General features: G+C 46.0%; 1 protein-coding gene across 3 annotated transcripts in view; it reads right to left on the bottom strand.

Moving 5' to 3' along the window:
* The window catches only part of ANAPC16 (anaphase promoting complex subunit 16), a 368,706-nt gene that overhangs the window by 108,417 nt on the left and 232,353 nt on the right, over nt 1-27,936 (bottom strand). For all 3 annotated transcript variants that reach the window (XM_069610517.1, XM_069610518.1, XM_069610519.1), the window contains one exon: nt 15,564-15,638. In XM_069610517.1, coding sequence (XP_069466618.1) covers nt 15,564-15,638 — 75 coding nt within the window. The remainder of the gene's footprint in view (nt 1-15,563; nt 15,639-27,936) is intronic.

Here is a 27,936-nt window from a genome sequence, read left to right as displayed (position 1 = left end):
TTTCTGGATCCGCCTGGAGGGACTCGACGACCTTCCCAAAAATATTATCTCTGTCAAAAGGCATGTCCAGTACCTTCATTTGGACCTCCTGCCGGAAATTTGTGGCCTTCAGCCAGCCATGGCGACAAAGGTAGACACAGCTCCCCATCTGCCAGAAGCCTGTGTTGGCAACATCCAGTGTCACTGTGATGGCGTGATCCAACACTACCTCTCCCTCCTGGAAGAGGGCGATCGTCTCCATCCTCTTATCGTCTGGGAGGAACTCCAAAATCGGACCCAGCTTGTACCACAGCTACCTGTTGTACCTGGCGAAGATCGCTAGTGTGTTGACCGCCTTGATGGTGGACGCCGCGGTACAAATCACCTTCCTACCCATGGCATCCATCTTCTTACTCTCGCTGTCCAAAGAGACTGAAGGCTACGAGGACAGGTTAGCTGACCGTTTCTTCACGGCCACCGAAACCACGGAATCCGGTGATGGTTGCGACCTCAGGCACTTGGATGCAGAATCTGGTACCCAGTACTTCTTCTCTAGCCTATCCCACTTGGCTGGGGCCGTGCAAGGGTTCTTCAGGAGGGCCAGGCCCTCCTCCCACACCTCGTCCAGGAGGGGCACTGCAATGATCGTCTTCCTCTTGGCCTCACGCCTCTGGTACACGAAACCCTCCTTCCTGGTTTCCTACGGGCACAAGCTAGAACAGCTCGGAGGCTCTGGCGATCATGAAATTAAATGACCCCACCAAGTCTGGTGGGGACGCACTAGGCTGCGGGGACTCGCCACCTGCTGCGATTATACTGTCATCTGTTGTGGCTGTCTCCGATCCCGTAGGCGTGTCTGGGTCCGCTGGGGGAAAGGGGGCCCAACGCGGATGTGGAGGCTGAAATGGGCGAGTTGGATGGCCCTTCCTCTTCTTCCATGGCGGTTGGTCAGGGGACTGGGGGACCATTGGGACCGGCCCTTGTGGCATCCTCTTCTGGATCTCCGACACCAAGGAGTAGAGGGTTGATAGGATGTTCAGAGACCCATCACTCGGCGGAACTGTTGTGATCAGAACACTAGGCCCCAAGCCGTCGTCGTAGTCCTCTTCCATGTCCTCGTGGACTGTGTGTAAGGACTCCAGGTCCTCGTTATCCGTGGATGAAATTTCCATCCAGGGCCTCCTTTTTCCAACCCAAGGGGCTGGAACTGGGTTCTGAGACAGTGTCCCCTTCTCCAGCGTGCCGGCAGACCTAGTCAAAGTCACTACAGCGTCCATGCGCATCGGAGGGAGGGATACCTTCAGCACTGTGGCGGCTACCTTCTCAGGGTCAGCCCCCTTAGCTTTCAAGAGAGCAGCCGCCTGTAGCATCCATCATCGACAAAGACTTATCCTGTGCTGCCTGGGCCTTCTTGGGTATGCCAGCCTTCTTCTCCGTCCACGGCTTCTCTGGCTTCTCCCGCAGTTTAGCCAGGTTGGACGATTTTCTCTTCAAGCAGGAGCTCGATTGCCAGCTGGCAACGGAGTCGGAAGGTGATGTCAATCATGCCCTGTCTGCCATGGTACCGGCTTCTGTGGCAACCCCGGTGGACCCGGACTTGCGGTTCTTGGCCTTAGTTCAGAGCACAGGGAAGAGGCCTTGCCGTTCAGCCACGCCGACAGTCTACTGTGCCTGTCCTTTGTCATCTTCTTGGAGAAGCCACGGCATATCTTACAATCTCCTTCCTTGTGGTCCGGATGCAAGCAGTAGAGGCATTGCAGGTGCTTGGCCTCCACAAACACATTTTGAAGCCTGCACTTGGTGCAGGACTTTAAGAGGGATCTTCATTCCTTCTTCACCTCTGTCGTGGTCTTCTGGAAATTCTGTCGATCTTCACCCTTGAGGGGCGCTGAACTTCACTGACAACGGATCCCCGCTGTCGGCAGATGGAGAGAAGAACACACTGGCTGTTTCGGAACAAAAACAGAACAAAAACAGAACCTTTTTCCGCAAAAAAACCCACAGAAAACATCGGAGTAGCTTTCAGAGCAAACTCGAGTACTCCCAACACTGAAGTGTGCAGTAAAAATCTCAAGTTGGCTGCCAGAGGAGGAGTTTAGGGAGAGGACTGTCATTGGATGGGGGCAACATGACCCAGAGGACAGTGATTGATCTAGAAGAAAATAAAGTTTGTAAGTGAAAGTGAAAAAGTTTTTCTTTTACAGAGGATTCCCAGCCTGATGACAGGGAATATTCATGAGTATGTGAATCCATGCCAGACTCCATGCTGTAGAATAAAGGATATGCTTGGCAGGAGCCAATATCCAGAGAGGCAGAAATGGATAACAAATGTACTGTAAAAGCTGGAACAGACTTTACAAAGTATCCTACGTGGAACAGTACCTGGCAGTAGAGTGCACCAGGTCTTTTCAGTTGGACATTGCGTGAAGGAGAGGAGAACCCGCAAAAAAAAAAAAAGACACTAGGGTCTGAGTTGGGGGCTAGGCCCACAAATGAAAAGCTCACAGGTCAGGGACCCATACAAGAATGAAGAAAAACATAATCAAGGGGTTGAGGCCCAGAGCAAGTCGAGGAGAGCCAGAGAGAATATAAAGGGGTCTCGAACCACATGGAAGAGAAAGGAGTTGCAGAACAATTTGGGGGGGGATCCAGAGAGGGATCTGGGATCCATGTGAAAGAGAAAAAGAAGCACAAGAAGCTGAAACAAGGGGTTGAGGACCCATTGCCAATGGAAGAGACATTTTCTGGAAGTCTGAGTTCTATAGTCCAGTCTGGCACGATAGTGCACCCGACTCCACACTTTCCTTCTCCGCCCATATCTCTGAGGTCTCTAAAAAGTCAAACTTCCTACTGCACCTCCTCAGAGGTACTCTGCCTTTCCTCTCCTTCCCTCAGAAGCTCACTGTCTCCCATGCTCTGGTACTCACTAGGTTGTACTATTATAACAGCCTCTTTCTAAATCTACCTGCCTCTACTCTCCGCCCTCTACAACTTATCCAGAACAGGACTGCGAGACTTGTCCTTGGCCTCAAGCCCAGGGATCGTATCTCTCCAGCCCTGAAATCCCTCCATTGGCTCCCAGTGAATGCAAGGACTACATTCAAAACCCTCTGCATTGTCCACAAGGCTTTCTGGGGCCTGGGTCCAAAATACCTACAGCTATCCCTCTGCAAATACCTCCCCTCTCGAGCTCTTCGCTCCTCTACCTCTAACTCCCTCCAGGTCAATCGTTTTTCAAAGAAACGAGCTTGGGGTAGATCTATAAAACTTGAGGAGAACCATCTCCAGTTCCGGAAGCACCTCACGACCTTCCTCTTTGCTTCAGCCTTCACTCCCCCTCTCCCCTGCTGACCGGCTCTCTCCTGGCACTTTGCACCTGGCCACCCTCTTTCCCCTGGGCCCAGGTACCTGCTCAACCTGCTGCCCTCCTGCACTGCCTCCTGGCCAACCCTTGCACTGGTGGACTGTATCTGTACCCATACACCCCCCTTTTCTCTTTTTCTGCACTTGTCTGACTCAACCAGTCTGCTGCCATAAACACAGCAGATGCCACTTGCTGGCTGCACTACCACTGTTTATTGCTTCAATTTTCTATTTATTTTTATTTATTATTTATCTTCTCTGCACTTCCACTCTTCCCCTCCAAGCACTTTTCCCTTTCCCATGCACTTGCGCGTTCTCAAGGTCACTGGGCCTAGTAAGATCGTTGTTGTTTTTGTGTTCCCCCCCTGTTCCCCTCCCCTCGCGCTCTGAAACACTTGTGTATGAGCGTGATACAAATGAAATATCATATCATATATCACGTGGCGCTACAGTTTCCAGTTGGAGGAAGAACAAGGGGAAGAGACTCCTAGAAATAGGGCAAGATAGGTTTTTCCTTTTCTTTACTTTTATAAGGAATCCATGAAATCCATCTTGCTTATAAAGATGGTTTCACACTGGATTAAAACCATGCTTTTGGATCCTGGCACTGATCTGCAAAACTTTATTATGGTGAAACGAATACTCCGAGTGGGAACAACATTTAAGCATATTTCTGGAGACGGTTTGTGGTGACTTTTTATGATCCTCATCCATCATCATATATCCTGCACTCGTTCGTGGCATTCACCACACCATTTAGAATGATTAACATTGATCCTCTATTTGTTTCTACCCAAATACCTTGCCAAGTACTAATTTGTCAAAGAAGATGCACTCAGCACACACCCTAAACTTTTCTAGATCAAACACTTGTGTAAAATAAATCTACTCATGCTATGTTAATGGTCTCAAATGTAAATAATGAAAGTTCAAAGCAAGCGCTCGGGTTGTGCAAGTAGGCAAGCTCGGAATTGCAAAGGACGAACCAGTAATATCAAAACAATGATTCAGGGGCCTCTACATCATTGAAGAATTAGATTGACCATCATTGGCATCCCTAATGTCAGATGTCCCTACTATTCCCAGCACAAGAATAGACACCATCACCATAGGCTAGTCTTCAAACAATAGTCCCGTAGACAGTACAATCGCAGATAAAACTATCAATCGTACATCAAACTGTGTATCCTTAACTCCCATTTAATTTCTATCATTGAATATTGCTGGTTGTAATGTTAATGTTAAAGGGCACTTGTACCGTGCACTATCGCCACTGTAGTGGTCCCCTGGCGCTCTGCCGGATCTGAAAAGGGAGTATGGTGGGGGGTTAGTAGGGTGCAGTGGGAATAGGTAGAGTGTAAAGAACTCCTGGTGGCAACAGTGAAGAGAGACATAAGTGATCACAGTTCAAGGGTGTTTATTAAACTGTATAAATGGGTGAGAAAAACGCCTAATCTAAACCTAAATCTAAGATGGGGGAAAGCTATGACCATCAAAAATTAATAAAGCAGTCCTGGTGGCATCTTGTCAAATAAAAAAGGGCCTATACTAAAAAAAAAATATTGCCAATCCTTAGCGCTAAGTTACAAAATAGTGTGGGATAGTGTTCATCAGAAAAGAAAGAAGTGTTCACAAAATGATAAATCAGGATGATATAATTGGGGTCTCCCATACCCACGTTTTTAGCACGGGACAAGGCAGGACTCTCGAGCACAGCACACTCCTGGACTTCTCCAGCACAAGCTTACAGTTTGTTTCCAAATTATCAGGGCCTTCTGAGCCCAAGTCTCTTTTACACCAAGTCTCTTGCTTCAGAGGACCTGATGTACCATCAACAACAAACAAAAAGTTCCTTTACAGTAATTTTCTTGTCGGGTGATTTCCTTTCACCTGTGGATCCCCCCTCAACTGGGCTCTGATCCTTCTGGTAACCTTGGCTTCCCTTAGTCAGGTTCACATTTGCCAGTTTCACACAGTTCACTTACATGTGATGCCTTGCAGGATTCACATCCCTTACCTTTCTAGCCCCCAGTCTTGCTTTCAACATTTTTCGTTCATACGTTTTTCCTCAGCCGTGCGCACACGCCTGTATCACACTTTCACAACTTTGGTAATGGGTTAAGGGCTTTCGATTATACAAGGGATTTTGGCTCGCCCCTTGTATGACCACCTTAACTCTAAGTCGCCCTTTTCTACGGCCTCTTGTTACTATATTATTCACAAGATGAGGGGACCCGACAGAGACCTATGACCAAACTCGATAGAAAAAGGACGCCCATGTGGCGCCGGACCATTCTGCAGACGGTCTTTCCCTTGATTTTAAAAGTTCAATAGTACACAAGTTCTGTGTTCATAACAAGATGCCATTAGCAACCTTCGCTCAACATAGTCCGGTAATCTATTGATTCTCCCTCCGACTCACCGGCTGTGCTGACCTCCTTGTAGTTTCTGGTCTCTGGAGTGAAGGATGGTACCACGGTAACAAGTAAGTCTCCCCCCCCTCGCTTATCAGGGCGGGAGGGTCCTGTGCACCGTGGACACCTGCTACACCACACGTCAGCTGTAGTTCCCGGTCTTATGATTCCTTTCACGAAGGCTTTGCAGGCTTGTGTCGAAAAGCACAAGGGTACTTCCCTCCTTGTTGTCCTCTCCGGTCTCACCAACCTTTCTTCTCCGTTTGAAATGCTGTCCAGGAACAGCTGCTTCCTCGTGCATTTGTCCTTGATCAAAGTGTGCTTTCGTGCTCTGCCTTTTGTCCCTGTTGGGAAGGGAAAGCCATCAGGTGTGTGTAGTTATGGTTAATTGGCTGACTCTGCCCGACCCTTGTGTTTGGACACGTCAGGTAAACGGCTCTGTTCTTAGTCTGTTGTCTTTTACAATGTGAGAAATTGTTTGTATCGGAAAGGGGGGGCGGGGGGTGGAACTTCTAAGTATCCTACGGGGTAGGATGGGGCAAAGGTGTTAGAAGGAAGGGGTTACTGTGTCTCACCGTCTGTGTTCCCTTTTCCACTCCCCGAAGACCCCTCATTCAGGTGATCCTCCCCCCACTGGTCCACCCGCAGGAACTGGATCCAATAGCGATGGCTGTGTCCTGGCCACCTGGATGACAGATCTCCGTGGACTAGCGGCTGAGACACCTTCAGATTTCTCACATGAGTCAGAGTTGTGATATCCCGTTAACGGCTTCAGTTCAGTTTGCACGGTTTGCTGAGCATGAGTGCAGTTTACCAATGGTACGATTCCCATCTGCTGTTGTGCATGGCTATGAGTTATTTGTAGTGTGGTGAAGTGCATGCGGATTGCTGTGCAGAGATGTGGTTGTGTATATTTGCGTAAGAGAAGTGTGCTTATCGTCTCCGTCATTCCTGTGTGTTGGACATTATGTAGTAGTTTAGACTACAGCCTTTTTTCTATAGCTTCCTAGCAGTTTGTGGGTGTGAGAGGGTTTGATGGCCACCTCCCAGGGTTTGGGCGCTTCCCTGGGTTTCTTGTACGGGGTCCTTACCCACCAGGGATCAGGTGTTCTAAGGTCTCTTGAGTTGCCAGTATTGGTTAGTACTCCCATTGTCTGTTGCTGGGTTCCTGTTTCCAGGGTATTGATTAGAGTAGGGTATTATAGGGAGTGGTTTTTCCTTCGGATTTCCATCTAGTGTTTTCTTCCAATCTAAGTTTTTTGCTATCTGCACTGTTTCCAGCAGTGTCTTGGTTTTTCCTAGTCGTTCCCTTCTGATTGTGACGTGAAAAGTATTTTTCTGAATTTCAGGTAGTCCTTTGTATTGCATATGTTTTTTTGGGAGGCAATTTCACGTTTTTGCTGCCAGGTGGGAGAAAGACGACCCTCCAAATTTTCTTTTATTGTATGGTTTTGGTTCTAGGCTTACGTCGTTGCTTGATCTGAGCGGTCTTGCTGGAAGGTAGATGGTGATTTTCTTTTGTAGGATTTCTGCTCCTTATCCGTGGATTGCTCTGTGCGTTATGCACATTGTTTTGAACCTTATTCGTTGTTTGATGGGTAGCCAACGTAGCATTTTTAGCACTGCGGTAATGTGGTCCCTTCGTGGTAGGCTGAGCAGGAGTCTGGCCACTGCGTTTTGGATACATTGGCGCTTCTTTAGTAGGCGTTTCAGGATTCCAAGGTAGAGGCTGTTGGCTAGTCTATTCTGGATATGAGTGTTTCATGGGTGAAGGAAAGCAACGCTAGGATCTTTTTTACTGTGTGCAAGAGGAAGAAACATTTTTGGATTATTGAGTTTACTTGTAGTTCTAGTGTTAGTTTGTTGTTTATCAGTATTCCATGATTTTTTACTGTTGTCGACGCCTTCAGTGTTGTTCCTAGTTCTGTCGCCCATGGGATGTAATGGTTGTTTTATCCCATTATTGGGTGTATCCATTATTTCTGTTTTGCCTGGTTTGAGTTTGAGGCTGTTTGTGATCATCCAACCGTAGAGTTCTTGTAGACAGTCTTCCAGTGTTCAGTTTTCTTCATGTGTGTCTTGTATTTTGTAGATGATTTGTGTGTCATCTGAGTAGTTATAGCATTTAAAGCCATGTATTTCGATGAGCTTGATTAGTGGAGCCAGGTAGATGTTGAAGAGCAGTGGGGATAAGGACAATTCTTGTGGTACTCCCCAGGTGGTTACCCTTGGAGTGGATTTAAAAGGATAAACCCAGATGGTTTCTGTTCTGAATGATTTGATCCAGAGTAGGGCTAGGTCAGTGATTCCTATTTCTTCCAGTCTCTTGATGAGGAGGTCATGGTTGACTGTGTCAAATGCTGCAGACAGGCCCAGAACTATCAGAGCTGAGCTTGTATGGGAGTCTGCATTTGTCTCTAGATCGTCCGAGATTGAGAGGAGTGCTGTTTCTGTTCATCTCATAGATCTAAAGCTGACTTGTACCTGGTCCAGCAGTTGGTGTGTTTCCATGTGTTCCTATGTTAGTCCATAGAGGTAGGTTGCGAGTAGTTTTGCTGGGTAGGGAGCAAATGGGTAATCCAGAATGGTAGCTATTCTAGAATGTTATGAAATCACTTTGTTATAGGAAACAAGGGTGGCTCCTGCGGTAAATCTGGATAGTTATTTCTCCTATCCTTTGGCCACCAAAAAATCACGAGTTAGATATGCTGTGGGACCGGCAATTTTTATAAACACTTTGCTGGCCCTACAGTAATTCCAACCAATAAAATATACTTTTAGTTCTTGTTACTTAGAAATGGGCCAGGTGATATTTTTAGAACAGACCCCAGGGAGGGAACAATAGCTCTCCATTATTGAATCTAAAGCAAAATATGGAAAACGCGTTTGTGTTCCAATAGGGAGTCTAAAAGTTGGCTCATAAATGGTGGTGATTTTAGTCTTAAAATAGACAACGGCCTGGCCCCTTACCTTTTTGAGAATCTGAAGATTGTATTTTTAATATCTTTCCTCCTGAAATGTTAGATGCTCGAATTGTGCTGAGGGTATGAAATTATATTCCTGGTTGATTGAATGGCCTCTGCTAATGGCCAATTCCCGATTGATAAAACATGTTGTCATATTTTTAATGGGCATCAAGGTCGCTCAATCGATTATTTTTGTGTCTCGGTGAATAGATGGGATTCAATTCTGGAGTTCAGTGTGCTTCCGGAACTATGGAGTTATCATTATGCTACTCTATTGAAAACCAATTGGCAATTTAAATCTACTCATAGGAGAACTCAAAGAGCACTATTGGCACCTAGGCATCACATTCTGTAAATAAATTAGATGGGATCCCATCAGAGTATTAGAGGAACAAGGACGGATAATACAACATAATTTACCAATTATTTTCAGCTTGTTGAGTGTGATTAAGACTCGATGGTGGCACTTCAAAGTTTAAAACTTTATGAATGATGTTTCATCTAGTTTTTTTAAACTATGCTCAAATGAGAGTTGTTCCTCAACACAAGGCTGAGTTATAATGAACACAGGGCTACAAGTGTGAACTGCTGGGTCTGCTAAAAGCTTGGACAATTGATACATCTAAAATTTAAAAAGCCTGCGTGAATGATGATTGTGGCACTCCCAGAGCTGAGCTGGAAGCTCTGGCGTGGATTGGTGTTTCATGACCCCAAATATTTGAGTAATGGTAACCAGATTCATTCCAATGTACACAATTTGAAATGGGTAGCTCATTTCTCCATATACTATAAAAATGAGCATATTGGAAATTATTCCCAGTCTGAGTGGCTATGGGTTGGTGGCACAGATAGATCTCCACCTTAAAAGGTGTGCCACTCATGGCAGGGATAGACATTTGTATACCCATTTAAATACAAGCATGAAATGGGAGTCCTGGTGCCAGATGGCATTCCTGGGGATCTTTTTAGGAGCTTGGGAGACGTCCGGGCCCTTTACTTACAAATGCCTTTAACATGATGTTAGGAAGTAGAAACTTTCCTGAATCCTGGAAATGTGCCATCATTCATCCAATCTTTAAAAAGGGTCTGGGTAATAGTCCTGCAGCCTATAGACAGATCTCTTTGTTTGACTCTCAATTTAAAATGTTCGTTCAAGCTATTTAACCAGTCTGTAATCATGGGTTGAGGATAACATTCTTTCAAATATACAAATTGAGTTTGATGAAGGCATGGGCACAAACTAACAGCTCTAAATTCTTATCAAATTACATGTAATGCACTGTATATGAAAATTATGAAAATATTATTCGCCTTCAGGGACTTAAGTATGGCCGTTGACAAAGTCAACAGGGCCAAATTGTGGCAATTTCCAAGGCGGCTGAATTGTCTGGAAGGGCCGCTGAAAGTATTACTTTTGTTACATCAAGTGACAAAAGCACATGTTTGATTGGGCTGTGAAGGGCATTGAACCTCTTGGTTCACTGTCTTTTCTGGGGTGAGACAGGGTTGTGTAATCACCCCTTTATTGTTCTCCCTCTATATAAATGGGCTCCATGAACGCTTCCTCTGCAGCAAGGCTGATGAACCACATATTGCTGATCTTATGCAGACGATACAGTCATAGCTGCGAGAACACCGAGATCACTCGAGCCTGATCAATGCTTATTCTGAGTTTATGCAAAAATCGCGATTTCTCTATAAATCCGTTTACATCTGCAGTATTGGTATGCCAAATTAGTAATCACATTAAATTTCACAAATGTATAGTAAACAAGGAAGTGATCAATATCGTCATTTGCTTTGCACATTTAGGCATTTATTTTATGACCAGATATATTGGGACAAGTAACATCGAAAAACAATCATGGAAAAAGAGTTGTAAGGGGGTACATATCGTTTTGGAAGAACATATAAAGACCACCCTATGGAAATGATTTTAAGAATTTACACTGCCAAAATAAAGGCTATTGCAATATATGGTGCTCTTATGTTGACTGTCATTAAATGTTTCCATATTACACGTACAAATTACCACGTTATAAATAACCTATCATACTATTTTGTCTCAGGAGGATAGCTCAGGGGCAACGTGAACGCCTTAGAAGCAAGATGACATGGAGCAACACAGGTTCGACCCCTGGGTCCGCGCTTAGAAACCTCTGGGTATTAAGCGCGTTATAAGTAACCTAGCAAGTACAGGCAAATATTTTGTTCAAAAATGTTCTTGGTCTCCCTGACTCAGAGCAACTTTTGCTCTGCAGAGGGAATTGGGTATGCCACTCTTAGAAGATGTGCTATGCATGGAGCCAATCCTGCTTTGGCTAAGAATCTGGGGTAATATGAAAGTACCCTGGACTCATACTCTAGCATGCATTAAGCAATCTGAAGTCAGCTGTGTGACTACTCCATGGCTAGGTTAAACTGCTTCAAGATGACATTAATTTTTGTCATTATTTTGATCATCCGAGCAATTTTACTGGTGTGGTTTTGTCATGGATTTAGAAAAAGGATTATTGAAAAAGCGAGCATAGAAAGGAAACAGACAGTCTGAACATATGAGTGGTTAGATCGTGTTTTATGACAGTCTGACTACTAAGTAGTCAGTCAAATAATACCATCTGGTCAAAATTCAAGCATGAGAGCGTTCTTATTACTAGAGCTAGGCTAAATAGGATTCCCCTGAGAGCAATTACAGCTAAGTGACCCACTAACTTAAGAAAAGAAGACTACCCGTTTGGCAACATACAATAATTAATAATTCCACGTTTCTGCAAATTGGGTATCACTCAATGCAGTCCTGCATCATGGTATTTACTAAAGACTGATGCACCATTAATTAGCAGGATGGATCTTATTGCCATACCTCATGGAGGCATGGCAATTGAGAAATAGCCTTATGAACTTGACCTCAATATCTCAGGACTGATGGCGTTTATTTTAAAGTTTTCTTCAAGTATGTTTTAATGTTATTGTGCAATTTTATTTGTATGTATATGTTGTTATCAAATATTTATTCTGAAATGTTCATTTATTATTTATTTGTAATGCACCATTGCCCACGAGCATCAGGGCGCACATTAACACAGGGCATGAATGAATGATGCAGGTAAATGTGAAAGTGAGGTAAGAGAAGCCGTGTTCTCTGCAAGGGGGATGTGTAGGTCTCCTGGGCAGGTCATTGCGCATCGGCCAACAAATCAAGCACAGGTCTGTGGCTTTGCGCATGCCTGCGACACAGAGGCATGACAATAGGGAGCTATGTGAGAGGTAGACAGACTGAATTGGAAGAGGAAAGAAGAGCGTTGCATGGATGGCAGAGGAATTTGGTAATGGGATTAAACCCACAGTGAGTGTCGCATCAGCTTTCTCTGGACAGTAAAAAGGGGCTGTTATGGAAATACACGAGAGGCTAAACAACCCCTCCCTACTCACTTGGCCAACATTTGAAAGGGTTCTATAATCTAATAAAATGGAATGGATACAATCATCTTTCAAAATGATACCTGGTGGTGAGGGGGTGGCTTATTTAAGAGCAATGCCTAGAGCCTGGCTGCGACAACCCTTTGTGGTCAAGCAAGAAGCCCAATAGGGAAGGTTTTGGTAATAGGGAAGGTTTTGGTGCTGCGAGAGGCAGGGCCTTTCCTCTCTAGGAGTTAATCAAATACCAAAGCAATACCTCAACATAGGCACTAGGGAGTTATCTTGGCACATAGGTGCTTGCAGTACCTGAGAGGGACATGTGTACATTATGTTTTTTTTTTATCAGCCAACTCACCATCAATTCTTGGTTCTATTTGTTGTCCCAATTTCCCTCACATATATGCCAGACACAACCTTTTGAGATGTTGTTTATCATTTCACCAATAGATGGCTCCTTGGCCTTCACAAGTGTGTGTGGTCAAAGCCCCTGCACTCCCATGCCCTGGCCCTTATCATAAATGCACTACGTGCTGAGGTAGGGGAGTGTAATAGGGGGTATTTCAAGCATATGAGCATTCCGGCATCAATTGTTTTCTACAACAGTGGTTGATGAGGGATGGCGTGCGTACCTGGTGTAACTGTGATAGATTAGGGACCAGGGTTGGAGCCTGGTGTGTGCCCAATCAACCTGCTAACCCCCAAATCAACTGTGTACCAGCTGTTGGTACACTTCACCATTATTTCGAATGTGTTAATTAAGCATTACATTTTGCATCGGTTTTATTTACTATTTTTTTAATTTTAGATAATCCCATGCTTTTCCTGTTTTCATTATTCCATGCAGTTTTCTTCAGTACATTTTGTCACTAATATGTTGATTATTTCCTATTTTATGAGATACAGAATCTCACAGATGCACTTCGATGTTATCATTGAAGGATAAGTCCCAGAATGCATGGGACATACTTGTATGGACTAAACACAGTACACACATGCTGAGCTTGCCTGCTCCACTTCTCGATGTCAGTCTTCTCTCCCAGCACCAGCTTGTTCACAAATTGCTCACCTGAAGAGGACCTCCCCTCTATGCTCTCCACTCCCCCACCTATTCACACATGCCAGTGTTGAGTGCAGTGTTCTACAGTACAGCTTTCGGCCCAAAAAGGGAGACCTGGCGTGGGAGTGTGAATCTGTACCCTCAAGTCGAACCCTTTCCATAACATGGTGGTACTTCTAGCATGCAAATGCTTTACATGACTCTATTTGAACTTAAGTGACAATGGCATCTGCAGCGCTTAAAAAAGAGGGCGAGATTGGCAATAGCACATCTGCTCCAGGTTAATTTCTGAACAAAGTATTTGCCAAAACCTGACCCAAACCAAAGGTACCCATGTCAAAATGGAGAGCAACACTTTCTCTAGGAAGCCGCGGACATATACTTCAAGTCTGTCTTCTGCTGCACTGAACTCAATATTGGGAAGTAAAGACTGTGCCATGAAATGGAAGAGAGCTCAAAAGGTGAAGGAGACTGACCGCAAAGGCCAAGAACAAAAACAAGGTTCTGTTTTACAGAAAGCTGACACACTTTGTAATTGGAACCTTCCTTTTCCCACTCGTATTGCCATTTGAAGGACTTGAAATTGTAAGAGAGGTACAGTTTTTTCTGCTTCCCATTATAAGGGTATCATCCAGCCTCAATTGGCTCAGAATGGTTGGATACTGTCTGGGGCTACAGTAATGTATGTTTTCTTCGCCTTACACTCACTTTCCTTTGCATTTCAAGTGCCCCATTCATGCTGTGCTGCCATTGGAAGGGTATGATACTCTATTGTATTGTTAACGTTTTAGAGAGCTCATTACCAACATGCGGCTTTTTCTTTTCCTTTAGAGCGAACACCGCTTCAGTGCTAGATGGTGATATGGATGAGCCATTTCCACTGAATGAGACCAAGTAGGAGAAAGATCAGAGTCTTGACCCAAATACCTACGATGACACCAATGAGTTAGGAAATGAGCAGGGGTCAGAACCTGCTGACTATCTTGGCACCAGATGAAGGTCCAAAGAGTGGATTATGGTGATGATGGTGGTGGTGGAATTTCAAAAGGACTGAAAAAAAGCCACAGACCCTTTATTAAAAAACCGTGCATCCAAGGCTGCATTTGTGCCTATTAAGGAACAATGTGCGCCTGCTAAGTATGCCAGTGGTGCAAAATGAGTATTGGACAATGACAGACTTGCAATGTAGTGACAAGTAACATTCCCTGCCTGAAACTAAGGATGTCTGGCTTTATGATTTCTGATTGAGCACTTGCCTCTGACAACTGTGAGAAACATGCACTCACAAATCTGAGTTTTGGCCAGTCAACTTGGCCTGTCATCCTTCAGGTGTTGATGAATTCAATATCTTGAAGATCCTCCTCCCCCATTCATATCAACCACCCCATGTACCTCAATGCTATCTCAAAGGAGGACGATCAGCTAGTCTTCAGAAAAATATCTCTAAACATGGCTGCTCACAACAAATTGACATGCCTCTCAGACATATGCAATACTTCTGTATGGCACCTCGGAGATCGGAACCCAGTCAGGTCAGTCGCCACAACATATCCTCCCCACCAGACATAAAACCCTGACAAAACCCACAATCATCACCGAAAGGAACCCACTGCAATAATAATTCCTCATCTATGTGGACAGCAACATGACTTGAACTTTACCGCTTCAGTCTAGCCCTATTATTCACACTGTAGGACTCCTCTGGCGAACCAAACCACCTCCTCCTCCTTCTCAATACTTATTGACTCTGCTTTTATTCTACTAGCACCCTTAGTCCACAACACACATGGCTGATTTTGCCAGCTTGCAGCAGCCCAACCTCAGGGACCCTGGGTCAGCACCCAGACCTCATCGCACTGCCTGCTACATCTTTGGCTCTATCATATACTGTGCCCTGCCAGGGCCCTCCCAGTGTTGCAGCGCTGTCATCGAGTAGATCTTATGGTTTTGCCCTCTGGATAGAACATATATCCACATGTCAATGCCGCAAACCACATTGAACCATATGACTGGCGTTTAGGACTGGTACATCTGGCCCGCACTCATCATTGCTATACATTTCGCACTTGCCTGCATAAGTTACCTTTTTAGGGTGTATATTAACCTGACACAAACCTTTTTATTTCTTAATCCTACTCTGAATTTGCATAATGTTACCTTTTTAATAAGTACAAATTGCTTGGTAAAATAGAAGTTTATTAAAAACCAGTTCGGCCTGTTGACCCATATTTGTTTGTGCTGCCATTCTCATCCTATTTGTGCCCAATGGCTTGCACTCTCCCTAAAAAAGAAGCCCCTGCAAGCAAAAATCAGCCGTATTACATTTTACCAATCCCTCACGTAAGAAAATGGCAAACAACTTACCGTGCTTCACCTGTTTCAGGGTGGAGGCAACTTGGTAGCTGAATACGGATTCGCAAAGGAATCTCTCGGAGCCATCTGCAAACAAAGTAAAAGGAAGTTTCAAGTATCGACAAAGACACACGATCATCAAGCAAACTCGGATTACAAAATAAACAGGACCCTTTGGTGGCGACGACTTCACAAATGTCATCCGTCAAACCCTTCTCGTTTGTCACCGTCTGATTTCAGTCAATGGGGAATGGGGCACAGAACACCTGCCTTCGCTTATGTGCATTGCGTAGAGTTAAACTCTTGTGTTGGTCTAGGTATCCTCCCCGCTGCCTGCCACACAACAGTATTTAACATATACCCTGGGGACAAAACAAGTGCATCGACTCGCGCGTTGCCTCTTTAAAATGATTGCTTCGGATTTTCTGCGACTCTTAAGACGCTTGCATTTCTTTCCCCAATAGCACTGACATTATTGGACAACCCATTGCGAGGCTGTAGATACATACCCGGTTAGTTTTTTGTAAAAATGCGCACCTTCTCCATTATGTCACGCTCTGGAACTCTAAACATATATTGCAAAACTGCAGACTCAGTAGATGTTAAATTTGCTTAACCTTAATTTACACATTCTAAAGGCATCATGAACTAGACAGACAACAGATTCAAACTTTTATTTCAAAAACTTAATTAATTTAAAAGTCAGGATGGGGAAAGGCTTACTTGTCCTATGCTAAATTCGAATTTCCCTACCTAAAGAAAACTAAGGATAGTCTTCGTCAGAGTCCAAAACCTATACTTGCCCTCACAACTAACTGTATACAATGTGTAGGGATGTCAGCATCAAAAGAAATAGTGTTCAAAGTAAAGTTCAGAGTTTCTTCTAGCTCTCGGGGTAATGGGCCAAAATGTCACCCTCATAATTGCAACGGTCGAAAATTCTGACTTTTTTTTTAGACCCCCCTTACACCACATATATATGCGGGGGGTATATGATGTAATAGTAATACCGAGGGGATGCGGAGGGTCTCCCCGCGTTTGTGTATGTGCTGTAAAGGGGGTTTAAAAATTAAATAAAATAAATCTGCATTTTCAGCCGTCGCAATAATGGGGGGGGGTCGCAGTCATCACATAGATACGCTCTCGGCATGTAATCCGCTTCCCCAAGTTCAAAAGAGTTCAAAAAAAATATCGGGGTTCCCTTCCCCAAGAGTTCAAATCGGTCAACTTTACAAAACAAACAGTTCCTTGGGATACTTCCCAGCTCTTTTGATATCAGTACCTTTCAGTGGGTCACATAAGTAGTTCTGCTTTCTGGCTTCAAAGTTACGTAAACCACAAGCTTATTTAGCAATACTTTCATTGGCTTTTCCATACAGAGGACCTAGGTCTAGGCGCAGTTGACGGACCACACACACGGTCCACCCATTACAAGTCATGCAACCGATATCCCTTCTTGACTGCTCTCCATCACCAACTGGCCACTGCTTTCCTTAAACAGTGAAGCTTGGTTCTTTCATCCATATCACAACTCTTTACACACTGTACCGAGGCTTGGTTGGCCACCATGCACTTTGTTACACTTTCTGTATTCCACTGGCTCTTGCCTGTATACGTTTCCTCTCAACCTGCAGTTCCTTGAACTCTTTCATCTTTGGTCAATACTTAGTTTCTCATTTCATACCCTTCTTGGTATAGTTTTGGCTTTGCAAATACTTGTCTCCCAAACAATACATTCCATGGTATCTGCTAAATGCACCACTTCATTTTCACTCCACACGCATGCTCAAAACTTGCTTTTTACTCTGTGCGGCATTCAAAAAGTGCTTACAATAACTTTGTTTGTTTAGTTTTCAAAAGTACTTTGTTACAGCTTTCCGGAGCGCCCTGGTATGAGCGTTTCCCTGGTTTCCACTCACTGGTTACACACGGCATCTACCTTCTGTTTGTTGTCCTTCACGACGGGCTGGCTCAACGCTTCTGCTTCTGCTTTCCAGCTTCCCCGAGCTGCGCCTCTCTTTTGCAGTATCCATAGAGAGCACTGTTCGCTCTCCTGGTTTCCCGCAGCGACTGGGGTTCTTGGGAGAGTCACAGCTCCTGCTGTGCGAACCCGACAAGGAGAGTAGCAAGAATTCCAGAGACTCTCGCAGCTGCCCTCGGGTCTCTGCATCTCCTTCTCCTGCTTGATACGGCTCCTGACTCCTGGGTGTCCAGCTCCCTTCTCTCCGGCCCGTTCCCCTTTGCTTCCTGCAGCCAGCAATTTTATAAGCGTTAGGCATGTTAAATGACCCTAGGTGTGGGTCATCAAGTCCAATTGTCTGACTATGTCAAAAACCATTAGGTGGACATGCCTGGTTGTTCCACATGTGTACCTCCATAGCCCTCTTCTTCGTCTCTGTACCAGAGTGGTGTTTAGGTATGTCAGATTTAATAAAAGAAGAATGTATAACTCTGTGTTGTCTCTGATATGCGTTTGTCTCACTTAAATGAGGATGTATCTTGCTAGTTGGTCTCTTCCTCGTCCCAGTAATGAGGTGGTTTTCTGGGGGACAGAAACTGGAAAGGGAAAGGGCTCACAGCAGCCTACAAAGGCTTGAGGGATAGAAGGTTCATTCTGAAAAGGGAATGAGTGATACCATGTCTCACCTAAGGACGTCCTCTCCCCACTCCCCAAGTTCCCTCCACCCTATGGGATCTCCTTTGCATATCCACCCTCAGGGTGAGGAGCTAAACGCGATGGCCTTTCCCTGGCCACCTGAGATGAGGATCCAGGGGGAAAAGAAGTGAGGAAACCAACCCTCAGGTTCCTTACAAAATGTATTCGTTTTTTGCTCATCGGTGTAGCGCTCACCACCAAGTGAAAACAAACCTATTGGCATAGACTAGAATATAAAGAAGGGAAAGGCATTTAATGACAGAAATAGTCTGTCAGTGTCCTTTAACTGCATTATTTTAGTTTCCAGCCAGTCAAATCAAATGGTTTCCTCCTCAGGCAGGATTTCATTGCTCCTTCCAGTGTCGTATCAGTGGGGGTCATGCCGTCCTCCGACACTTGACTCAGGGCATAGATTTATTCTAGCAGTGGACTGACGGCTCACAGGCAGCCAAATGTTTTCAGTTATCTCCATCCCGCTACCTCTTGAGAGGTGGGTATCTTTGGGGCACTCTCCTCCCGGGCTGGCAGACACCTTGTGCTAGGCTGGGCTTCTGGGTGGATTGAGTAGAGAAGAGTGTCCCTACTCTCACATTCCACCAATGCTCCTGTCAGTATTCTCTCTGGGTCCCTTTTTACCTGGTCTATACTCCTGGGCTGCCCATTCCATCTCCCCAGCATAATTATACTGCCTCGTTCCTCCACCCTCTCTCCTGGACCCACATGATCCTCCGGATCCTCCCTAACTAGGCTACCTAAGTGGTCTGTCATGCTCTCCCCGGCAATAGACTTGTCCGGCTCTATCCCCCTATCTAACTATTAAGTTCCCTCTCTCTACAGGTGGTATCCTTTTTCTTCCTCCTGCCAATCACACTTCCTCTTAGCTTATCTCCCCTTATAAATGTAATCCTCCCTTGCTTCAAAATCTTCTGCTTTCTTGTCTCTACACCAAACCTCCCCTTATAGATATTAACTCCTCCTGCATCCCATGACCTAGCTCCACTTTGGCAGCCTCTCAATTGACCGCAAAAATATAGGTTTTGCCATTGTGTCAGATGGTCTCTCAACCTTCCACTTTACAAAAATCTAATGTCTCTTCTACCTCCCAATACACCTCCCAATACAATACTTACTTCACTGTTGACTTCCAAATAAGTTTTCACTCGTGCATAATTTTTCTCTCCTCTTCCTTCCAGATGATACCCCTCACTTTCCTCTCCAAGTTGATGACACTGTATCTGCTTCCAAACAAACGCCCCTCTCTCTGGCAAACTAGAACCTCCCTTCTCCGCCACAACAATTTTTTAATGTTTTAAAAATGTGTTGTGTCATATGGTTTCACATGTAAACCTTAACACAAAATTTCAAAATTCATCAAAATTATCATTCACAATCACATACATACAACATATCAAGTGTCATTATTGCTAATAAGTACATTTGTTTTGAAAATCGATAGAATTAAAAAATAAACTGTAATTGAACAATGATCTAAAAACATTCTTTCCTGAAGAAAGTTCAAAGGAAGCACCCGTAAATCACAGATAAAACGCTTAAAACAGTGCATACGAAGCAACACATGCTTTATAGATTCCACCTCTTTTTGGCATAACCTGCTTTCTGGGCCACTTAACCCTTTATTTTTCCTTAAGAAACAATTTTAATTTTGGGCAAAAGGTTTAAGCGAAAATGCAAAATAACACTTGCAAAATACCATTAGGAGTATTTTGCCAAAAATATCGCTGTGTGCCCTCGTTTGCGTTCACATGTTCCAGATGCCTATAGATTTTAGAAGTACTTAATTTCCCACATGTATTTGATCAGTCATAATCCCATAGATGCCCTTTATACTTTGATCAATATGCACTCACTTCCTCTAAGGAGATCGGTAGCTTTTCTTCCATTTGTGTCTTACAAATGTAACAAAAGAATGTATCACTTTACACCATTAGACATCTAAAACTCCATAAATTGAGCGGGATTATATGAAATGCATTACTTACGTAATAGCATTTCTGATGATTGTATCTGCTTAGATTCACATGCTGTGCATATGGTCCGACATCCAGTGGTAACCGCGGAGTATTGCATCTTGTCTTTCGGGGACCGAATGGGGACGTCGGCATAGGTGTGTCTGTAACACTATCCCTATCGTGACGTGTGGTGTTCCCAAAATCCCTCATGCGCCGAGGTCCCTCCGATTGTATTTTTTCTGCCATGAGGGAGCCCAAGGCTATAGTGAGTGAGTACATAAAGAGAGAAAATAGTGAGATGTCATGTTCCTTCCTCCCCGAGCGGGGAGGTAGGGAGAGCGCATGTGAATCTAAGCAGATACAATCATCAGAAATGCTATTACGGTAAGTAACGCATGTCTTCTGATGCTTATTAATCTGCTTAGAATCACATGCTGTGCATAGACTAGCAAGCAGTACCCGGAGTTGGAGGTGGGTTGTAAGAAGGAACAGTAGAGAAAAGATGTCTTAGTACTGCTTGTCCCACCTGAGAATCAGACCTAGAATGAGTGTCTAGGCAATAGTTTTTTGTAAAGGTGTGTACAGAACTCCAGGTTGCCGCTTTGCAAATGGACTCAAGAGGAACATTTGCAATGAATGCTATGGATGCACCAGTGCCCCGAGTAGAATGTGCTCTAGGCTTGAAGGGCAGTTTTCTCTTAGCAAGAGTGTAACATAGTGTGATGCATTTGACAATCCACCTTGAGATAGCTGATTTAGAGACAGGATCCCCTTCTCTACCAGCTGCCACTGAAGCGAAGAATTGTTTAGTCTTCCTTAGTGGTTTAGTTCTTTCCAGGTAAAACATGACTGCCCTGCGCACGTCTAGTGTGTGAAGGCCTCTTTTGGCCATGTTAGTAAGGTTCTGGAAGAAAGTGGGTAGTTCGATCGATTGGTTCACATGGAACTTTAAGATGAATTTAGGCGCAAACCTGGGATGTGTGCGCAGAACTAGCTTATCTTTGTGGACTGTAACAAAGGGGTCTAGAACAGAAAGAGCCTGTAGTTCGCTAACCCTTCTGATAGAAGTGATAGCCACTAGGAAGGCTGTCTTATAAGTCAGGTCTTTCAGACTTGCTTTATGCATCAGCTCAAAGGGAGCTCCCATGAGCCTGGTCAAAACCACATTCAGGTTCCAAGATGGCCGCCGGGGTAACGAGTCGCGTCTGAGCCGCGCTCTCCCCGGGCCACCGAAAAAGCACCACATAAGCAGCGTTTTGTGCCGCAAAGCAAGCGTTTAGTCCCCCCTGCACCCTCAGAAGCGGCCGATCCGGCCACCAAGTCTCGACGGGCGGGGAACGCTCGATCACCGAGCGAGACGGCGACCGCCCCTCCCCCATCGGGAGCTCCAGGCAAGACGACAGAGGGAGCTGCGGGAAGGCTCACACCGTGAAGGAAGGGGGACGGACCCAGGCCCCTGAAGCGACCTCACCTCCCTAGCCAGACAATCCGAGGGGGCGCCCACGGATCTGGAAGTCAGCGGCACCTGAGGCCGACGCGGAGAGTCCTGTGACACACTCCGGTGCGGATACCAGGCACCGGACTCGAGGGGCGAGAGAGCATGAAGGCCCAAGGAGTGAGGCACGTTAGCGGCGACGGCACAGGGTGAGTCCCCCCCATGGTCAGTACTGGCGTGGGCGTCTGGGACCCAGAGGAGGAAACCCCAAGGCAGAGGAGGGGCAAGCCAAGGAGGGGAGGCAGACCCAGGAATAGAGAGCAACCCAGTGACCCCCCGCACCCCACAGCAAGGACCCAGCATTGGGCATCTACCCGCAGATACTCCACAAAAAGGGGCGAGGTGGAGTGCGCCAACCGGCACCCCAGAGGGCGACATAGAACATACCAGCAGGGAACAGTGAGACCCCACGGAACAGACGGACACACCGGGATATCCAGGTGCCGCCCAGGCTGGTAAACCCACGCCTGGAAGGGATACACAACCCGGAGCGTAAGAGCCCAATCAGGCAGCACCAACTGTGGAGGGTACCCCGCACGGGGAAGACGAGGTGTAACCCAGGAAGACAGCAACGGGTGCTCCCTGGCGGGGATACCATATAGATCAGTGGGACAACGTAAACCCGATAAAATCCCTTGGGAACTCTGACGGACCATGTCAAGGGCGAAAAATAAGATCACCGCTCCACAGCAGACCCCACAAGCCACAAGGCAAGAAACAAACATACTACAGCTGTGGTCAACGGACAATACAGCGCAAGCAAAAGGGAAGCAACAGGACATACAACAGGGCGAAGACATGGCGCAGACAAACCCTCACCATCCACCTTCGAGAGATGACATGCAAGCATGGTTTCAGGAGTTACAAGAAAAATTCATGTCAACAGTCCAGGAGCAGTTCACGACAATGAAAGACGACATGAAGCAGGCGGTCCAGGACCTCAGGATGGACGTGGCCAAATTGGAGGAGAGAACGGACATATTGGAAAGAACGATGCAGGGGGTTGAGGAGGAGACGCGCCAGACAAGCGAAACCCAGGAACATCTGGTGAGACTCACTCATAACCTGGAGATCCAATGTGAGGACTTGGAAAATCGCTCCAGGCGCTCAAACATACGCATAAAAAACATGGCAGAAACAATACTGGACAAAGATCTTAAGACAGCTGTGAAAGAGGTGTTTAGAGACATTCTGGAAGAACTCGAGGCAGATACAATCGGAGTGGACAGGGTCCACAGGGTGGGACCAAAGAGATCCGGAGCGCCAGGAGAAAGACCACGAGATGTGCTGGTGGCGCTTTCCTCCTACCCACAAAAAGAGCAGATTCTGAGGAAAGCCAGCGATATGGACCATATAAAGATGAATGGACATGAAATACAACTATACCAAGACTTGGCCCTGATCACACTGCAGAAAAGGAGAGCGATGGGCCCTCTTATCAAGGCTTTGGTGGCAAATGAAATCCGTTACAAGTGGACCTTCCCCTTTGGGTTGACCTTCACTTGGGAAGGAAAACAGAGAAGAGTGACCACCTGCGTAGAGGGCTTTAATATGATGGGGCTCCAAGAAGATGGGGAAGAAGAAGATCAGGCAAAGACTAGAGCGGAGCAAAGGAGAAAACCCAAAGGATGGGACACTATCAGACAAAAAAGATCAAACAAGGGAAGAGAAGATCGCAGGTAGATGTCATGATCAAAAAACGGAAAGGGAACGACGTGGGCACCCGTGAGGCAACCATACTACGCTTCAGTGAGGGGGAAGCTGAGAATATGAAACGGCACATCAAAGGCAGAGTCGGCGGCCGGGAGGGCCCAATCGGCTTGGAATCCGGTAAGGACAAATGGGAAGGTGGGGTTTAGTATCCCCCACGAAAAAGTCCCCCGAGGGTAAGATGGGCAGGGAGCTCTGGGTGCAACGCCCGGGCAACAGTAGGAACCCTCGCCCAACTCGGGGGCAAGTTGTTTGGTTCATGGTTATTGGTTGGGGGGGGGAGTTAACGGGGAAAGCACACGGAACTGGGGACATGAATATAAAGGTGAAACCAAAGCAAGGGATCCCAACTGCAAAGACTATGAACACTGTGGGATGGGGAAGGTACGCATTGTAACATATAACATAAGGGGGATGAATCACCCCACGAAAAGGGTAAAGCTGGAGAGACTACTCAAAAGGGAAAGGGCGGATCTCCTGCTTCTCCAAGAAACACATGTCAGAGCTAAGGACAAGCAGAAAACCAGACTAAAGGGCTTCAAAATATGGGCCCAGTCGAACTCCACAGAAAAAAGATCGGGGGTCTTGATAGCAGTGAGGGAAGGATGGGACGCTAAATTGGAGGATGCTACCGCTGATAAGGAGGGAAGATATGTGTTCGCTAATGTGGTATTGGCGGGACTGCGGATCACTCTTGCGTCCGTATACGCACCCAATGTGGGACAGGATGGCTTTATGAGAGATACTCTGGGTAAACTGGAATCCTTTGCAAGAGGGGAGGTGATCCTGGGGTGCGACCTGAATATGGCGTGGGACCCTAAAATCGACAGAAGCACGGGTAACATACAAGGGCAAGGGGCACAGTCGAAACGCCTTAAGCAACAAATGGTCCAACTAGCCTTAAATGATGTGTGGAGGGAAATGAAGGGGGAGCAAAGAGGGTACACATACTTCTCGCATGTGCATAACTCCATGTCAAGAATCGACTACTTCTGGGCCTCAGTTGCCCTGATGGGCAAGATCCAGGGGCTGGAAAAGGGGGCAATCGCACTCTCCGACCCCGCACCACTGTGGTTAGATGTGAAAATCCCGGGGAATCCGAATGGTCTATGGAAGTGGAGATTGCCGGAGGACATAATCCGAGACCCGGTCACGGGGGAAACAGTACGGGAAATGATAGAAGATTACTTCACACAAAACGACAATGGGGAAACATCTATGAGCACGGTCTGGGAGGCGTTTAAAGCGGTGATCCGCGGAAGGATAATGACACTGAAAATCACGAAAGAGAAACAGAGGCATATGTGGGAAAGGGAACTGGAAAGGTCTATCACAGAACTGCAAGGGAAAATTGTGGCACAGCCTTCTAGAGATCTGAAGAGGGCATTGAGATATACACAAGGCCAACTAGAGATGCTACGCACGAAGGGGGCGGAAAGGAACCTGACATACCTAAAACAAAGGTATTATATCAAAGCAAACAAGGCGGATAGGCTTCTAGCGAGACAACTCCGCGCAAAACAAAAAGACACTACGATCAAAAACATCACGGACACAACAGGAGAACTCCTCACGCGCACACAAGACATAGGGGAAGTTTTCAGAGAATACTACCAGAAACTATACTCTACAGACCACCCGGACGCAGACGCACAGGACACATATTTGGAAGCCCTCACCCTCCCACAGATCTCAGAACCAGACAGGCAGGCCTTAGAGGGCCCCATCAAAGAGGAAGAAGTTAAAAAGGCAATAAATGATCTCCCGATAAATAAAGCTCCAGGCCCGGATGGCTTCCCGGCCCCATTTTATAAAAAATATGCGGATCTGCTAACCCCTGTCCTAACAAGGCTCCTAAACTCATTTAAAGAAAGTGGTAACGTGACCCCCACAATGAACGAAGCGAAGGTCCTAGTATTCCACAAACCAGGGAAAGACCCCTCAGACCCGGCTTCATATAGACCAATCTCACTGATCAATATAGATGCCAAAATATACACTAAGATTCTAGCTGCTAGACTTTCCCCGCTTCTCCCGAATCTAATACATCTATACCAATCAGGCTTTATCCCGGGAAGACAAACCCATGACAACCTTAGAAGGATTATCCACCTAGTGGAAAAAATAGGCATAAAACAGACCCCGGCTATCCTTCTTGCAGTAGACGCAGAGAAAGCGTTCGACCGGGTGGAATGGTCCATGCTGTTTAAGACCCTGCACTCCATGGGATTCGGGGAGAACTTCATTGCAAGAATAAAAGCGAATTATAATGTCCCTACCTGCAGAGTGGCAATCAATGGGGAGGTTACTGAAAAGATTCGCATATCCCGGGGAACAAAACAGGGATGCCCGCTTTCCCCACTGCTATACGCTATCTTTCTAGAACCCCTACTTCGGAAACTAAGAGAAGCCATACCCATTAAAGGGATAGATATGGCAGGCACACAACACAAGGTATCCGCATATGCAGATGACATGCTGCTAGCACTGGAAGAGCCGAGTAGAACACTGGGGGCAGCGGTAGGGGAACTAGAAGAATTTGGGGCTATCTCAGGCCTAAAGATCAATAGGAGCAAATCGGAAATTCTAATACTGGCAGGCGACAGGGGGGAGATAGGGAGAGAAGCCAAATCACTGAACCTGAAGATAGCAGACTCTGGCATTAAATACCTGGGTATAACGCTCACACGAAGGGTGGATCAACTTTATGGGAATAATTACCCGCAGCTACTAACAAAACTCCGTAGGGACCTGGAGAGATGGAACCCCCTCATGATCACGTGGTGGGGCAGGATCCAAGCGGTAAAAATGACCATCCTCCCAAAAATATTATACTTCTTCCAGGCTCTCCCGATAGGGGTACCCAGATCATTCTTTAAAACACTTTCAAAGGCTATCACAACTTTCGTATGGAAAGGGAAGACACCAAGACTCGCCAGGGCTATCATGTCCACTCCGATCAGGGAAGGGGGGCTGGCGCTTCCTCACTTTCAGAAATATTACCAGGCGGCACAGTTAAAAGTACTACGGGAATGGTTAGGAGATGACCCACAACCGATCTGGGCCGCACAGGACAGAGCAGTGGCTAGAACCCCATTAGTGGAACTCCTCTGGAAACAGAAACAACATAGACACCCCAACATAGAAATAAGTCAAATCATGAAAACAACAATGTAGGCGTGGGATATACAAACGAGAAAGGGCGTAATGACCACCACGCTTGGCCCGTTCACCCCAATCAGCAGAAACCCGCAATTCCCACCGGGGATGGAGCAGGGGGCATATGAATGCTGGGAGGAGGCAGGAATAACAAAAATAGGGGAAATGTTCTTCAACAACGAAATAAGATCATACGAAGTGTGCCTCATACCCTCAGCACGCAACACAAGGGAGAAATTTAGATACGAGCAGCTGAAACACTGGCTCAAATCCCCAGATATAGCCAAGGCGGCAACAAGAACTCTTACCCCATTCGAGACATATATCACAACTAATTCAGGGGCAAGGAAATGGGTATCGATCCTATACTCCTTTATCAACTCGCAGGACGAAAAAATCAAGTGGCCATATATGAATAAATGGAACAAAACATTGGGCGAAGAACCGACAAGAAAACAATGGGAGGACCTCTGGACGCTGATCCCAAAGATGACAAGATCCGCACAAACAAGAGAAATGTGGACAAAAATCATCACCCAATGGCACTGCACCCCAGAAAGACTACATACAATGTTCCCCAATTCGTCGAACCTATGCTGGAGTGAATGCGGAGAGGTGGGGACATGGAAACACATCTGGTGGACATGCAAGGGAATAACGTCCTTCTGGGAAGAGGTCAAGGGAGAAATGGGCAAAATATTTCCAGAGGTAGAACAAATGGGGGAGGGCGTCTGGCTGTGTGGGATGAGAGACGACAGAGCCAAAAGACTCAAAAAAGCACAATGGAGAAGCTTTATGGGCCTCCTCATAGCAGCATGGACAACAATAGCCCACAATTGGAAGAAGAAAGACACCCCAATGATATACTCTTGGCTCCAAAGAGTCTGGGCCCGGATGGCGATGGAAAAAGTCACACACACCATCCAGGGAACGAAAGACAGATTCGTAAAGGGATGGGGAGTAATTCTGGAGTATCTCCAATCAGACTTTATGGAACAGTGGTGCCCACATAACATTAAGATCTCAGACATTTTCAATGCTTAATGTGATCCCTGAAGTAAAAAACGCACGTCCCCAGGGGGGGAGGGAGGGGTGGCGGGGTGTTGGGGGGGGGAGAAGTTACTGTAATGTTGAACACATGTAGACGTGTTGAAAAATAATAAAGATAATTAAAAAAAAAAAAAAACACATTCAGATCCCATCCAGGGGCTGGGTGAGAGATGGGAGGATAAATCCTCTTAACCCCTCCATAAAGGCTTTAAACATCGGTATTTTCCACCACGATACCTTTTGTTTTGATGTGGTGTAGGCTGACAGAGCAGCCAGATGAACCTTTAGGGAATTGAAGACTAACCCAGTGTCCAACAGGTGGGTTAGATAAAGCACAATGTGTGA

The sequence above is a fragment of the Ambystoma mexicanum genome, chromosome 8 (genome assembly GCF_040938575.1).
Source record: "Ambystoma mexicanum isolate Mex_15411 chromosome 8, UKY_AmexF1_1, whole genome shotgun sequence".
Classification (NCBI taxonomy): domain Eukaryota; kingdom Metazoa; phylum Chordata; class Amphibia; order Caudata; family Ambystomatidae; genus Ambystoma; species Ambystoma mexicanum.
This window is presented reverse-complemented; position numbering and strand designations above follow the sequence as displayed.